Source organism: Struthio camelus, chromosome 1 (assembly GCF_040807025.1).
Source record: "Struthio camelus isolate bStrCam1 chromosome 1, bStrCam1.hap1, whole genome shotgun sequence".
NCBI classification, from domain to species: Eukaryota; Metazoa; Chordata; class Aves; order Struthioniformes; family Struthionidae; genus Struthio; species Struthio camelus.
In genome coordinates this window covers 5262664-5279585 of record NC_090942.1, presented here as the reverse complement: position 1 = coordinate 5279585, position 16922 = coordinate 5262664, and the positions used below count along the sequence as shown (strand labels likewise).

Sequence of the window (16922 nt, the reverse complement as noted above, 5' to 3'; positions counted from 1 at the left end):
GGGCAAGTGATGGAGCTTTCACAGGAGCTGTGTTGCTGCACATCAGTGGCAGCAGTAACTTTTAACAGAAAAGCAGTGATGCATAAATAGAGGTTGTGACCTCACCCACTGGGACAGGCAGATCTGGAAAGGATGTCTGTCTATCCCCTCATTGAACATATGAGCCAGGTTAAGAGGAGTCAGATGCTTCTCTAGGTCGACATACCACACCCCCCATAAATGAATCTCTAACTTATTTTGGAGAGTGTACAAGACTGTATTTAACTGAGCTCCTAGAATGGCCTTCCTGCACAAAGGTGAGCAAAGACACAGATCTTTGCAGGACTGTGGTACTTGCAATGAATGTGGATTATTTTTGACTCATCCCATGGCCACTCTTCTAAAGCAGATAACAAGGTTTCTGGTTATTCTGGTCATTGCATTAGAGGTAGTTCTGGACAGGTCTTTACAAGTAATTGGGTTGATACTGCCCAACTTATTCTAGGTATGCCATACTAAGACTATGAGATGGCAGCAACTACTAGCAATTACTGGGCTTAATGAGTGCCTCAGAGGTGGAAGACTTTAAAGCCAAATGTTGATGGAAACTTAGAAATTGTTCCATTAGATGGTGCTAGTGAAACTGTCTGGTTCAAAATACTTTGATGGATTGATCAGTATCATAAACCTTGCAGTAGCGCTTTGGCAGCGGTCATAAAGCTGTAACAAACAGAATACTCTTATCTAGTGGTCCTCAGCAGCTGACCGATGTCTACTGGTTGTCTTCAAGACACTGGACGGTAGCTCTTGAAGGAACCAAGCCATACAAAGCCTCCTTATGCAAATCAGCAAACAAACAAAATGGGTGTGTGGTGAGGGTGTGGAGACAAAATCGGTGACGAAATGGCCAGTTTCACTGGTCAGTGAAAGCCACTGTGGTCACACCATAAAAAATACCAGGTGGAGTTGTTCCAAAAGGTAAGCTTTTAGTTAAAAAATGCTGAGGAGCACTGATGTAGTCATTCCCTCTGCTCCAGGCATGATCTTCTTCACAGAGGTTTGGCTGGCTTGTCCTTAAGAACTTGCAATGATGGAGACTCTTCCACTTCTCGCAGCAGTCTGCTGAGGTGCTTTAGTAGCCTGAGATAACATACCTAGGTAGAAAGCTTCTTTCAAACTTTCATCAGCAAAGAGCTTCTTTCCATTGACAGTTTCCTGAGAGCTGCTTTTCCTTGGTTATAGATGTTGGCTAAAGTAATGAAGAAGGAAATCATAAAGATTCTAGCAGGATAGACTGTTGAATTTCCCCACTGGGCTTTTCTGAGCTTTGCAATGCATGATATAAACAGACATAAAATAATCTCTTTGGCAAGGAGTCCTATTATTTTAGTATAAATAAACAGAAAGGACAAATTGGGTAAAAAATTGTCATTACATTCCTCTGTTCTTTGGACTTTCACCAACTTGTTAAAAAGTCACTTGGCTTTCCACATTGACAAGAGGCTGATATTCTCCTGTTTTGTTGGGGGGAGTGGATCTGAAGATGTTGCTAAGCTGAGACTTATGCCGTAAGCAATGAAGTCAAAGGAGTTGTTATCACTGTGAAGGCTGATGAGAGTGTAATTGAGTTGTTCTAGGTGAAGCATTTTGTTTCATAATCAAACCTCTTGCTAGGTTTACATAGCTTTATACCCTTCTTGCACATAACTAGTGCTTTTTGGTCACTCCAGTAAATCTAGCATACCTGTGGAGAATTTTTGGGCAGCAGATCTGCTGTTGAGGAAGCATCAATAAAGTCATCATACTAGTTTACACAAATCTTCCCACAAAGCAGCTCCAGACTTGTAGCAGAATGGGGTTATGCTCGCTGAACCCTATCACCGTGGTACTTTCTATCTGCACAGCTGGGTGCTGACCTTGTTGCCAGTCAAGCTCCAAACATCCACATTGTGCTGAGCTGAGGACAGTCTTTGGTGAACGGGCTGAGCCCTGTTCCTGCCCGATATCTGCAACCCATGATGAGGTGCTGAGTACTCTTGCATGGGAAAAGTGTGAATAGAGACCATGACTGCTCTGGGAAATGGGCTTTGGGTTTTACTTATCTGAGGATGTGGATGGCCCTTCGTGACATTTGAGGGGCAAGCTAATCTGTTCCAGGTTTCGGTTTGTCCAGCTGTGGACTGGTTAATTGCAAAACCTGCTGAGATATTAAGACAGAAGTGATCGAAGGAAGGGTGTCCTGCCTTGGGTTGACAGGCTATGTCTCGCTTATGACGACAGTTCATCCGGCCCATGGCGATCTTCTAGTCTTCTGTTCCTAACAGAGACAGGGGCCTGTGGACCAGAACAATTTCTGCGGTAAAATCCGCTTATTCCTGGCCATTATTTCCCTTGTGGACCATTTAATAGCACTTCTCATTGTGTGACATATACCGTGCAACTGGGGAAAGACAACGGCAAAGAGTCCTTTCATACCGCCATATGAAACTATAAGAGGGTAAGCTCCAGGGCTCAAGGCATAGCATCGAGGGCTAGGACTAAGGGCTATGATCCCTGCCTTGAAATAGAGGGTTTCTTGAAAAGTAGCATTTAAAAAATACACCGTGCCTCCTTGCCTGTGAGAGCCACATTCCATCGCTGAGCTTTGATCACTGAGTCTGTTAATACAGAAGGAGATTTAGGTTTTAATTTTAACCAGAGGAATGCTTGAACCTGGCCAGGGGTGATCAGTCATACTAACCCATGTCTGGATTTAAACAAATGACAAATATGCCTGTAAGTTAACTAGGCTCCATTAACTCCCTTAACTCTTTGCAGGTGGCACGACGTGTCCCAAGACAGACCAGATTTTTGCAGAGGTTGGTACGTATCACATCATTGTGTCGTTATTTTACTACATGGGAATTATAGTAGTTTTGTGTGTGCACGTGGGCGTGCATCCCTGTAGCCAGGAATAAATTCTGTATTGGCGAGTGACTGCAGGGTGAGATTCTTAGAAACGAATCTGCATTTTGATCAGTGCAACAGGTGCAGCTTCTTCTATTGCTTTCCAATCAGTCCTCATGATTCCAGATTTGGAGAGACAAATTCCAATGTTATCACCCTCAGCCGTGCAAAAACATGAGGCTGCAATTCTCATTGCATTCCAAGAGAAAGGGAGAGCTCTTTGCAACTGACTCGTGATTTCTCACAACGTGAGGATCCCTGTTGTTCTTTGTGGATGCAGAGGCCGAAACTTACTGAAGAAAAGGAATAAAACAAGGAAGCTCCTTTTACTTGTTTTACCTAAGCTTTAAAAGGTATACCTTGAATTCTGAGATGTACAGTAAGTCTGCAAGATCTGGCTACATTGCTGCACTGAGAGTTGGCCTAGACCCACTGAAAACTTTGCTAAAGAGGCAGTCAGTGAAACTGCTATTCATGACCTGTTATTTTTCTGGCTTTTCTGAGGTATGGAAGCTTCCCAGCTGAGAACTGGAGGAATTCGTTCCATACAGTGAACAGCCATAAGATGGGAACAGCTTTTGATCCCTTTGATCTTTGGCAGATTTGAATCAGCAGCCTAAAGGAGAACAACTGTCAGTCCTACTGCAAGTTTATTACTTTTAATTTGACATGTGGTCAATTTATTTTGATCAAAGCAACTGATAAATGCAAAAACACGGAGCGTATTATCTTCAGCTCTTTTCCATCTTTTTAAGCAATTGATGAGAACAAGCATAAAATCATTTGTTTGGCAAGAAAATTTCAGCACTCTTCAGTATAATAAAAGAACACCTTGATAAAGCATCCAGCCAACCTGCCTCGTGGCCGTGTGCTAATCTGCCGCCTTGGCATTCCCTAGCTTTATTTTTAATAGGAATAATAAATCACGGTAATAATAATATTAAACAAATGTTTTGGTTTGTTTTTGCCTTTGTGCGGCCTCTCATCTTCTGAAGGGCTTAATAACAAGTGGAGAAAACAAACATGCATTTGCGCAGCTGTAGGTCAGAGCATCAGGCGCTGATGGATTGTGCAAGAACTCGAGGGAGAGCAGAAGAACCACAGATTGGAACCTGGGCTGCAAGCCAGGCCCAACCTAGCAACCTGTTTGGAAGCTGTCTCTGTCCCCACTGTTTATTTTTTTCTATATACAAGGAGCGGCAGATCCCTTCCACGGCTGGGAAGATGAATCAGCTCTTTCATCCTCAGTTTTAAGTGATGCCCTTATCAATGTTTACTTACCTCCAGCAGCAACTCCTACCCACCAGAAGGAAGAAGGGAGAGGTGCTGAGCTTGTTTTGTGGCACAGAGAGATATGATAGAAATCATTTGAAACCAGCAAATGGTAGATTCAGAAGAAAAACCTAAAGGATGTGATTCTTCATATAAAGTATCATTAAACTGTGGAACTCCTTGCAGCAGGATGGTGTGGATGCCAGAATTTTACATGGATTCAAAAAGCAACTGGGTAAATTCATAAAATAAAATCCATAGAGGGTTACTAAGCAAAAAGATACCACTCAGCTCAGGAATTCTGAAATTACTGAATTGTAGGAATTACAAATTACTGAAAACTGGGAGAATATTCTTAGGAAGTATCAGTGCAGGCTGGCTCCATTTTACACTCTTCTCTAAGCATGTACTATTGATCCCTGCAAGAGATAATGTTTTGGGTTAAAATTACTTTTGTTCTGACCCAGTACCACCTTTCTTACGTTCTCGTCTTAACAAGGGCAACTCTGTGTTCTCTGTCATGTTCTAAGGACTTTCTGACTTCAAGTGAATCTAACACTACATTCGCATTGCGTATTAAAATTTATCTAAAGGTTTTACCAGAATTCAACCTTGTTCTGCTTTAAACATCTTCCCTGGCTTTTGGAATGTGCACATTTTCGTAAGGCCTGAGCTGGGATAATACAGCAGAACCATCTTGTATCTCAGGTAAAACTCAAAAGGGTTTGATCCACTTTTGCTGGTGTGATATAAACCAGTTTTGAATACAGAGTTTGTGATGAAACGCAGAAGGTGGGAGCGGATGCAGGATATTTAGAACCAAGGAAGCTGCTGTATCTTCAGCATCTCTGTTTTACTTGTGCTATTAAATCTATGTCTCTTGCTGTGTCACAGGCCATTGGAGGTGTAGAAGACCTAAAGAAACATCATTGTAACTGGAAATGTGCCTACACCTTCACTCCAGATCAAAACTTTCAAACCTTTCCAGCTTCAGGGGAATGAGACTGAAAAGTCATGCCTACGTATTAGGAAAGTTCTAGGAAGTCCTAGGGTCTAGTCCCAGTTGCCAGCAATTAAAAACTGCTTTGAGCCCAAGGGTGGCCATCTAGATCTGAGCAGACATATTCTAGTCTGTCACTGAGATGTCTGAAATCAGTGAGATGAATCAGACCCTAAAAGTGCCAGTTTCTTGCCCTTGGGCTCCATGGCAGCTGAGCCTTTGCTAGACGGGACATATGGGGACACAGAACACGTCACAAATTCTCCAGCTCTTAAAAATAGTTGTCATGGTCAGGTTCCTTTGAGAGATACATTTATCAGTGTCCAAGCCTTGAAGGTGTAGGCAGATAGGACTTTATTTCCAAGACCTACTGAGAGTTCTGCGTTTGTTTCCAGTGGATCCTCATTCTTCCTTTTGCCTGGAATTCATTAGCCCAGCAGCTTGGTTAGCTTTGTGCTCACTTATTGCTGCTTCTGATGCCATGAGCTACTGCAGAAATGTTCCCGTTTAATATCTACTCACTGAAACGATTGCTGCCTTTGTTAAGTCCTCTGACAAAATGATTTTTTTTGGGGAAAAAAAAGCTTGGTAGTGCAACTGAAGAGCATATTCTTGTGTTCATGACTCTCACACAGGGCTGTGGCTTTTCAGCAGCCTGCATGGGAAGACAGTCTGAGCGTATTTGGATTAGCAAAGTTGCTCTATGTTTGCAATGCCTTTTGCTCTTTAGCTCCCTTCTGCTTTTAATGGTTCAGCCTTTGACTGCTTAAGGCAACACACTTTTTTTTCTTGTGGGCTGTTTGTAGTTAAATACACTTACGTCCTCCAGGAAGAAAACTGTTAAGCTCCATGGAGATATTGCTGTCAAAAATCACGTTACAGGGGAGAAATGCTCCAACTCAGGACTTATGCACAAAAATACGTTCCCAAGAAGCAGAAATTGGCATTCGGCTTCCATTACTACATCATACATCATTCATTGTAGTCTCTGCTGCTTCTCTGTTGGAAGGAATCCAGTGTTGGCTGAAAGGATATTTTGTTAGAGAAATCACAGTGTCAGGAGTGAGTTTCTTATTAAGCCTCTTCCATACTTTGACTGAGACCTCCAGAATGGATTCTCGGTAGATGAAAACTGAAGACATTCCATTGACAGAAATGTGTGCTGATCTACAAGAATTGTGGATGTGACTGCTCTACACACAGTAATCTCAGGCTGGCAAGAGGTCTTACGTCTATCTGCTCTTGTGCACCATTCAACAGAGCAGTTTCTCTCTGACATTAATTCTTGAACCTATGAGGAAATATTTTGGGCTGCTCTTTCCATCCAGGCCATAAAGGGCTAATCTTGACCCCCTCAGAGGGTCAGAGTTGAAGGGTGTAACTTGGGCTACAGACAGCCTATTTCACAGCATAAAAGCTGGCATAATCAGAGCTCTCATCCTGCCCAGACCGTTCCCCAACATTGTAGAATGACTGTGGATGTTGCCCTTGTGTGTGAACAAAAGCAGTGTCATGTCTTTGGCTAACCTTTTGCAGCTGACCTGAAATTTTGAGGGCAAGCCCCACCTTGCCTGCTGTTGACTATTTTTGATAGAGACTCTAGTACTTGCTATAGAAGGGTTCTTTGCGTGAGCATATTAAGTATTAAATCCAGTGAGATACTGAAGGGGTGAGTTAGCTGTCACTGTTAATGAGTAACCTCCTGATTCCTATAGGAAACGAGGCCTCGGATGTCTGAATTCAATGTGAAATCCACAATCATTTCTCGCTATGCTTTCACCACGGTGTCCTGCACGATGGTGAACAGTGGATCTGAGGCACGAGAAGCTGTTTTTGAGATGCAGATACCAGCTGCAGCCTTCATCTCCAACTTCACTATGTAAGTAAAGGGTCTTTCCTAACTGGAATCCATAGCCCTGTAACTCATTCCCAGGGAGAGGCATTTTAGTTAGAAAAGTGGCTACCTGGGAGCAGTAACCCAGAGCGTCTTCGTATATATTGACACAGATAGTGGATCTGAGACCAGTCACAAAACAGTGCTAGCTGGGGGCCTTGGCAGATCGCTTTGCTTTCTGCTTTAACATCCTTATGCTTTGGAGATTACCTACGAAACTGGTATGTGAGAGAGGTAAACTCCTGGAGGAAAAATGTGCTCAGCCGGTATAGGCAGCCAGGGCAGTTCCTAGTTGGCTTCTCCATGACTTGAGCGAGCTCAAGGAGAGTTACACCAGCAGCACACTTGGTCTGTTCCCATTTGCACAGTCCGTGAATTCTTCTGCAGTGAGCACACAGCTGTCACTGCTTCTGAGCTACAGAGTGGTCACACTGACATCTCTGGTCTCTCCAGGAGCATCGGCAATGAGACTTATTACGGGGAGGTCACAGGGAAAGAAAAAAAACGTGGCAGTGGAGACAAAGCAAAAAGCAGGAAGCCTCTGAGCCCCACAAATGGAGGGTGAGTATTATGCATTGGGCGGTGTTCTGTGAAGTGACATACCCCCCTACCATCTTTACTTTGCTGCTTTGACATACTCAGGCATGGATTTATAGGAAGAGGGAGTAGCTAAATGGAATGTTTTCAACGCTGCTTGGTGTAGTTTTCGTACTCCAAGTAATGTGAAGTTGGATGTGGCCCCTTTCAGCCCTTTTACCTGACCTTTTCACTTCGAAGGAGCTCCCGGATATTAAATTGATATACTTGTGAAGGGGAGAAATCTTGTTACCTCCTGAATAACAGGCAAGAAAATCAATGTTCACAGAGGCTGAATGAGTTGCAACTTCAAGATTACAAAGTTAGTCAGTGGCAGAGCCACAGGAAGCCTTCTGCAGTCCTGTTTTACTCACTGTACCCTCTGCACTTGACTGGGTTTAGTGCTGGTCATGCCCTGGCAGAAAATCCCATCCTTTTTATGATGAAAAAGCCTATATGCTAAAAGCCCTGAATGCTATTTTACCATTAAATTTCACAGGAGCCCAGATTTCCCTGAGTAGTTCTGAAAGAGATGCTCCATAAATGAACATGGATTTTGCTCCTCTGGAAAATCCTGCACTATTCCCAGTAACCGGGGATAGTAGCACTATTCCAACCTACGTACGTGGTAAGGAACAGCTAAGTAGGCTACGACTCCTCAGACCAGAAAAAATATGAACTGTGGGGAGGGAAATTCTGATAGAGATGAACACTCGTGAGTGATATATGGAAGGAGAATAAGGAATGTTTGTTTGCTATCTCTCATAGAAAAACTAAGGAAAATTAAATGGAATGATCAGGTGTCAGATTCAAATCAGCCAAAACAAGGTATTCGTCACATAAAATGTTGATGATGTTTATTGCCACTGGAAATTGTGGATGCCAAACAACGTGGTTTCAGAAAGTGTTTAGACAAATTTGTGGCAGTAAAAAATCCATCGGGAACCCTTGACACAGGATGCTATGTCAGTATCCAGACAAAGACTGGCAAAAACGTGGAAGAGTAGAGGAGACAAATATCACTAGATTGCTCTCGTGTTGTATACTCTTCTGGAGGCAATCATTACCTGCCATTCTTGGATCACTGGGGTGACCCACAGAGGTCATTCCAACTGTCTTAAAGACTAAAATTAAAAAAAAAATCTTTTTTTATATGTTAGAGAGCACTCCTGTAAGTCTCAAATCCTTTCAGTAGTCACTGAATTGTGGGCATCACCAAAATCTCACATCAGCGAGTTCAAAGTTAGCCCTACATGTCATTGAAAGTACCCATTCTTGTTATGTGACATTTTCATATTCCCTTTATAAATAATAGTGCTTAACATCGTAGCAGCGCTGGGTCTCTGAATGTTGCAGTGCAATCAATGGGTAGTAGAGCATCTTAGTTGTCTCTGTTTAATGGATTGGCAACTGAAGCCCATGGAGACTAAGGGTGGCAATTCATCTTGCTTTGCATTCGTTGTTACTCAACAAAAAGTTAAGTATCCATTTTAAGTTGGGTGTCTGAAGGCATACTGTAGTCAGTTGGAAGAAATGGACTCTTTTCGGGAAGTGTCTAGTGGTGGGATTGTCTTAGGGGCCCTATTTCTCCCCATTGAACATGCAGTTATATACAGCTAATGTTAAGAAAGAGGAATTGAGCCGTGCTTTGCTTAAGGTAGTGCAATGCCAGGTCAGCAGTAGAGTCAAGAATTAAACATGGGTCTTGCAAATCCTGTGAGTACAACTAAGGGACAGCCTTTTCTCTGGCCCTGCTCCGTTCTGTGTGTTTGCCTTATTGCTCTCCAAAAGAAGTCACCTCAGCCTTTTAAGACCTCTGTTCTAGAAGCCTTCTTCTTGCCCAGTGGTCAGTGAAGTGTTAGGATGTTTCTTGTTTGCTGGTTTCATGTATTCATTAGTGTGAAATGCTTGTATTTGGCCAACAAGATTCATGCTCATAATTCACTGGAGGACGTGGTATATGGTATATGTGGTGTGTGAAGGCATCTTTGGATTTTTCTTCCAGGGAGAATGGCTATGAGACATTCAAAGCTTCTGTTATTATTCCTCGTAAGATGCAAGCCAATTTCCTACTGCATTATGAAGAGCTCTTGCAAAGGCGATTGGGAAAATATGAGTATACAGTCAGCATCCGGCCCCAACAGCTGGTGGGGAGGTTACGAGTGGAGGTGAACATACTGGAGAACTCAGGCATAGTTTCACTGGAAGTGCCTCCCCTTCGAAACAGCAAGCACAAAGGCAATGGGAAAGCTGAAGGTGAGCAGAGATTTTATGACCCATGGCTCTATTACTCGTGGGGACTTAATCACTTCTCAGGAACCAGACTGGCAGTTAGTTCTCCAAAGTAATCTTGGGTAATTGCATAGACTGGTGGTGCATTCAATTACCCTCTCCACCAAATGAGCCACTTAACAAAGTCTCAAGATTGTATTAAGGCAGCATAGTCTGGGATCAGGACTACCTAAAAAACTGAAGGACACATCTCTTGACAAGGAAAAAGAACACTAGCAGCTCATTAGGTGTGAATCGTTCTAGCAAATTCCAACTATGACTTTATTTAGAAAGACACATTTTTTACTTTCCCTTCTTAGCTCTTGCTGCACTGTATGGCAGGCACATTCCACCCTAGATGTGGTTGCATTTCAGTGACAAGCAAGTGTCTAAGCATTGCAGGCCGTCAGCAATACATATTTAGAGATCTGTCTTTCGTTCACTGACTGAGCAGTCTCCAGATTCAAGAGAGCTGGTATAATAGCTATGGCATGAAAGGATTTTCAGGATTATGAACTCTGTGAGGTTCAGTGGTGGGAATTCAGTCTTAAAGGCTGCTGGCTTTTGTTCTATTATGTATACGTGTGTGTGTCTATATGGTATGTGTGCATAAGCACGTGAGAAGTTTGAAGCTTATTGAATATGGAGCTGATCCCACTGAACTCAGTAGAATTCTTTTCTGTTGTTTTAATGAGCTTTGAAATGAGCCTTTAGGCCTTGTGCTCAACATCTGAGCAGCCTCTTCCCTGGCTCCACATCCCATGGGAACTGTTTATTTTAAGTGAATTGTTTTTCCTATCCATCCATGCCAAGGCAGATAGGAAATCCTGCGATTTAGAACATGGGAAATTCCAAGAGGAAAATCCATGCTTTGCCAAAGCACCAAGTGTGGTGCAAGGGTCTACTCTTACCTGCCGGCTATTCTCATATGTTGTTTGGACAGTTTAAAGGTCATTTTTCCAGTGAAAACTGGCCGTGTAGAGCACAGGATACTGTAATTGCTGTATGTTGACAAAAAAGCCATACTACGAATAAGAGAGTAAATCTGGCCCAGAAGCAGGATGTAGAGTTTTGTGGGACTTGATCATCAGTTACGTTAACTGACATAACAGTAGTGAAGTTAATGGAGCTGTTTCATGTCTGTGAGATGAGGATCTGCCCTAAAGCTCATTCAAGATGGAGTTAAACTGACTGCTCAGACTGGTCCTACTGACTCGATTCAAATACCATCGAAATCCAAGTTATCAGTAACCTGAACTAGCTTCAGGTCAGGCCATATACAGCTAAACAGCATCGCTGCTGTACATCCACGCATAGTGTGATGAATGTGCTCTGCCCCTTGTTAGGAGGGGCAGAAAGCCTTTTTCACCTATTGGACAGTATCATAGTGCATTGTTGTGTACGCATTCCTGCAAAACATCTGGTATTGATCAATGTTGGAGACAGGCTAAGCAGAGAAGACATGCTGTTGGTCTAGTACATTGTGCAAATTTCTATGTGTAAGTAAGTGACATATGGGGAAAAGTCTTGTATCTTGCTGTCCGAATGGCAGTCTGTGAGTACTGATCATTCTTTACTCTGTTTCAGCAGATTTAAAACAGCTTATGTAAAAATGAGCCCAAGTTTTAGGGTTCCATAATCCTCCCTAGCAAGTAAAATATATATGAAATAGATGTGACACTGGAGTATGGGCAAAGCTGCTGGAACTCAGATTCTTTGTGCTTTATCCATCCATCTGCTACTTACTCAGAACTTCTGTTACAGATTCTTTGTATCTGGAATCTGCCTATACAGTTAGTGAATTCTATGAGTGACATTACTCATATGAAGGTCACTGAAATGCCAAATACTCTTTGGAGGGTCCATGTCCATCATGGGCAGGCAGGAGTGCGTTGTGTCCCTGTCAGAGCCAAGGCAACTGTGCTTCATTGCTCCTCAGGTGAGCGCCGCTCATATGAGTTTATAGGGTTACTGAATTCAGCAGGTTTGCTGAGCTCTTTTGTGATCTGAAGGAAGAGGAAATGAGGAGGTTAGGATATTACCAGCAACTAGCCAAAAAAAAAAAAAAAAAGAAGAATTGACAGATGGTCTCAGAAGGCTGTCAGCAAGGTCTCAGAGAAGGACAGCTTGTTTTGGATAGGAGGGATTTGTTGGTGGTGACCTTTTCTGACCAACAAGATCAATCCTAGTCGAAGTAGACAATAGGAACTTCCTGCCTTCCTGAACACAAATGGAAGCCACAAGAATACTCCTAGGGAGGGCAAGGCCAGAACAAGGAGCATTTCACTTGGAAAGCTATTGTACTCCAGTGGACTGTCAGAGCTTGTATTTGATCCAGAAAGCAAAACATCTGAATCGTTAGATCCTCCCTGCAAGGCCTGTTTGCTCATATGACATTCCAAGACCTAAGCTGCAAACCAGAAGATGAGCACATTCAATGAGACCTCCAGGGAAGGTTATGGTTTTTGAAGTAAAAGACAGGTGACTTGTGAGACTTACATCGAAAGAATGACTGCTTGGTAGACTGTCTGCAACCTGGGAAAAAATCAAGAAAAAGACAATACCTGGTGTCTGCTCATATTTCTTGGCTTAAAACTTGTCAGGATCAGTTGACTGTATATCATGGTGGCAATCTAGCAAGGCAGCAAAGGATGTTAGACCAGATGCCACCATAACTGTCTTACCTGTGGTGCCCCAAATGAGAGGTCGTGGCTTAAAAAATGACCAAATGAGGAATGGAGGACTACTCATTGAAAGATGGGACCGCCCAACCACCTTGAGTTTAAATATGTCATGAAAACTCTCTTCCTCAATTCCTATGGCTACAAAGATGTCAGTAGTATCTCCTGGTTGAAAAAAAAAAAAAAAAGGTGAGGTTTTGATAAGCATTGCTAAATTACCTTGAGATTACTAGGTGAAAAATGTATTGCATCATCAGCTCGTTATCAGTTAAATGGCATTCTGAATAATATTTCCAAAGCATCGCCAGCCTCAGGTCAATGGTGAGGATGGTAGATTCCTAAGTCATTTGGATACTTTTGACTTGATCTGGGTTAGAAACTACTTACTTTTCCTGTGTACAGTTCCTGAAGATCCAGCATAGGATAGGAAAATTAAGCTGAAAATCAAGGGTTAGTAATTCTGGAGCAGTCATCCACTTCAGATGATCATCACCAGCAACGATTAATGATCATAACTGAAATGCCAACCTGATGTGGTGATAAACACCATTAACAAAACTAATGAAAATGCCCATAACAATAGTTAGACAGATGGCCAAAAGTGGGTGAATAGCTGATCTGCCTTAATGTCATGGATCCTACATACAGTTGTGGTGCTTTACACATGCTGCCTGTAATGCCAAAATACTATGAAAGACACATAGTGTAAAAAGTAGTTTCTCTCTCCCTGGTCAATATTTATTATGGATTTGCACTTGTGACTACAGCCAAATTGCTAATACCCATAACGTCTGTGATGCAGAGAAGAGAGAAAACTTGAAAACCTGAAGACTGAAAATGCCCCTTGATGAGAAAGGGTGAAGGACACATTTTTTACATTTATTTAAGCAGCACAGAAATCACAGCAGTAGGAGTAGAAACCGTAAAGAGTCCAGTTCTGCCTGTTACTCATTGTCAGGGCCTGAGCTACAAAGATTGGCCTTGATTCTGCAGTTTTCCAGGGACATGCACAAAGTCAAGCTGTGCCTTCTTATAGAGAGAGGCCATTGGAAAGTCCTGCTTACATCCTCTTTGAATGTGGAGTAGAGACAAGGCGATGCCAGGTCTTTCCAGGACATTTCCTTTGTCAGTGACTCCTGTGTGCACAGCTCCATCTGAGAGCTCTTTTTTTCCCCAAAGGAAGATATTAGGCATGTGAGTTTTGGAAAATGATCTCCTGGCATGTGCAGGTATCTGCTTTTGTCATACCTAAAATCCAACACAACAAATGCTGAGGCTGATGATCCTGGCCTTCTCTGCTGACCGCAGAGAGGAGCCATTTTCTGAATGATGCCCTACCCAGAATCCTGATGACTGTTCTCATCCTCTTCTTCTAGGGCAGTGGAGTGGCCATTAGACATGCACAGGGGCAGGGGGACACCAGGGTGCCCCTTTTTCCCTTCCAAATCATAGGTCTCAGAAGGTTTTTATTTTATTCTTTCTTATCACAGTTGTCTAGAAGCTCCCACTTGTTAGCAGAGGATGAACTTTGCTTTTGAGCTCTGTTGCTGACTTTTCCAGTCTCCAAAATAATTTGGATTCAACTGTTCATCTTGTGAGAACTACATTTTCATATGAAAAACGCTTTTGCCTGCCCTATTTACTTCTTTCATTGAATTTGCCAAGAAGTTATATAAAGGCCCCATTAACTAGCTCTGTGTGGGCACAGATCAGCTCAGGTCTTTGGAGTGCAACCATGCTCTTCACTCTGCAATATCTCATAGACTTTCCTCTCTCAGTCACTTGTTTGAAGAGAATCTGGCCAGTAAACAGAGCAGAGCAATTATGATCCAGGTATAAAGTGCTGCCTCAAGAGAAACCTGAGGGAAGGCAGAGTAGCAGTTTTCAAATATGTAGAAGGCTTCTGCAAGGAAGAAAAGGGTACTGCGCTCTCTGTGTCAATAACAAATAGGACAGAAGGTCATGGGTTTATAATCCAGAAGGAAAAATGTAAGTTAGACATCAAAAGTATCTTTCTAACAGTGAAAAAGGAAAGCTCTGGAAGGGACTGACAAGGGTAGGTACTGAGTTTCCATTGCTGAAGTTCTGGAGCGTTTTCAGACTATGTAGTAAAACCCAGTAGAAGGGATTCTGCCTGGGAACATGGGTAACCCAGGATAACCTGCTTTCCACACCCGGTTTCCATTATTCCAGGAAAAAATGATTCTGGATGCTTTTTTAAATAAACTATATTTTCTTTGATTCCCTCCTGGCAATGGAAGAAGAGTGACTATGAAAAAGACTGGAGCTGCTTCCCCAGCTATTTCTGTCTCTGGCAATGACGATGAGCAAGCAGCCTTGGAAAGCTCCTCTCAAGGAGTTCCTATAACACTGCCTGTATAATGAGGAATGACACTTCCCCTCCTCTGTGGAGTGTTTTGAGGAGTGTTGGAGGAATGCCACATGATCCACTTCACATCTAGATCCCCAGGTGCTTTACAAAATTGAATACATATGATTATGCCCATTTAACAGTGGGAAAACTGAGACAGGAGTGCTTACCTTACTCACTTAATTTCAGAGAGTCAGAGTCCATAGAAATGCCACGACTAGAACTCAGGTTTTAGTGGTCCATAGTGTACTGTGCTCAGCCATCAACATATTGCAGAGAAGCATAGAAGTGAAGTCCATAATGCCATGGCCACAGATGTATGTGCACTAGGTATAAGGGGAGAGCTTCTGTTTCCAGCGTGAGACTAACTTTCACTAACCTGGACCTAGAGCATCTCATGTGTCCAGGCAGCCTTCCTAATGACAATGCTTGCTTTTCAGCAGCTGAGGAGAAGTAATGTGAAACCCTCAAATAAATCAGAAAATATAAATAAACTGTTAAGCCATTTTTATGAATTCTGGGTGTTTCACACACATTGTCAGTTAAACGGGATCATGGAAGTGATAGAAGACAGATGGAAAATCCAGGAAGGCCGATACAAGCAAATCTGATGGAGTGCATTAGAAACATATATTACTTCTGTCAATTCATCAGATCAGAGTAAAAGTAAAGAGGTGTCCACATGGAAATAAAATCCTATAGAGCTATTGATTTATGTCTTTTATTTGCCTGAGGAAATCTGGAGTGTACACAGCACTTTAGAGTAAATGTCAAAGCTCTCACAAGTCCTCTTTAAGGTCAGTCACTAGTGTTCAGCGATTTCAACACTTTGGTTGAAATATCTGTTTCAGTCAGGCTGGATGGATTGGAATTGGCTTAGTCAGAGAAAGCTTGATGAAGAGCGAATTCTTGACTCTGTTGAAGTTGAGAAATATCTGTCATTCAACTTCACTGGGTCAAGAATTTTACCACTGGGTATGTTTCACATTCTAGGTCCTATAACTACGATTTCTTTTTTTATGTTTATGTTTATGTTTTAGATGGACAGAATCTAAAGTGTCTTTATTAGCTATGAGGAGCTATGCTGAGCCTAAGAGAACCCCCCTCCCTGCCTCAGTAGTCTGTTTTTGTGCATTATATATTCAAATGGACTTACAGGACAGCTATGAAAGTAAAGCCAAGTCAACACGGAGATGAAGTCATGTAGCGCTATTGTCTTGTGACTTCTTTACCTGGAGAAGCCTAAACTGCAAACAGCACTTTAGGGTTAATGTCACAGCTTTGGGCAATCACTTAATGAACCCACAAGTACCCAAGTGCTAGTCCTGGCATTTCTATGGACTTTGACCTGTGTGAAGTCGGGTGAGTTAGGTGACCACTGCATGCTTCAGTTTTCCCACCTGTTAAATGGGCATAATCCTAAGTATCCACTGTTACAAAGCACTGTGGAATGTAGATGTGAGGTGGATTGTGCTGCATGCTGTATACAGCTGTCATGTTGCATTGCTGTAACACAACTGAAAGCACTTGACAAAGGAGAAGTGACATTCCCATTACACAGATAGTGTTATAGGAACTCCTTGAGAGGGGCTTTCTAAGCCTGCCTGCATATAGTCATTGCGATCAGTATTAGTAATAGAGTCTAGAGCATAATTAAAATCATCCTACAGTAGATGCCTGCATCTAGCCAGCTGTGTCATACTATGTCTCCTCTGACACTCTTGTCTAGATCTCTACTGAGCATAATGGGACCCTAGAAAATCAGCGCAGATATAGACATACTGTAAACACCTAAAGTGATGCTAAATCTCACCCAACTTTTCTCTGCCATACCACAGACATCTTGGGTCACTTTCAGCAAAGAATTGAGACCCAGACACACAGTATAATTAAGTACCTCATCCCCAGCAATTTTAACCAGCAGGATCACAT

The 16922-nt window shown here is 42.5% G+C and overlaps 1 protein-coding gene across 1 annotated transcript in view; it reads left to right on the top strand.

The window, feature by feature from the left end:
• ITIH5 (inter-alpha-trypsin inhibitor heavy chain 5) overlaps positions 1 to 16922 on the top strand; it is a 48694-nt gene that overhangs the window by 2219 nt on the left and 29553 nt on the right. Inside the window, exons 2-5 of the mRNA XM_009677438.2 lie at positions 2797 to 2841; positions 6913 to 7076; positions 7545 to 7652; positions 9673 to 9923. Coding sequence (XP_009675733.2) covers positions 2797 to 2841; positions 6913 to 7076; positions 7545 to 7652; positions 9673 to 9923 — 568 coding nt within the window. The remainder of the gene's footprint in view (positions 1 to 2796; positions 2842 to 6912; positions 7077 to 7544; positions 7653 to 9672; positions 9924 to 16922) is intronic.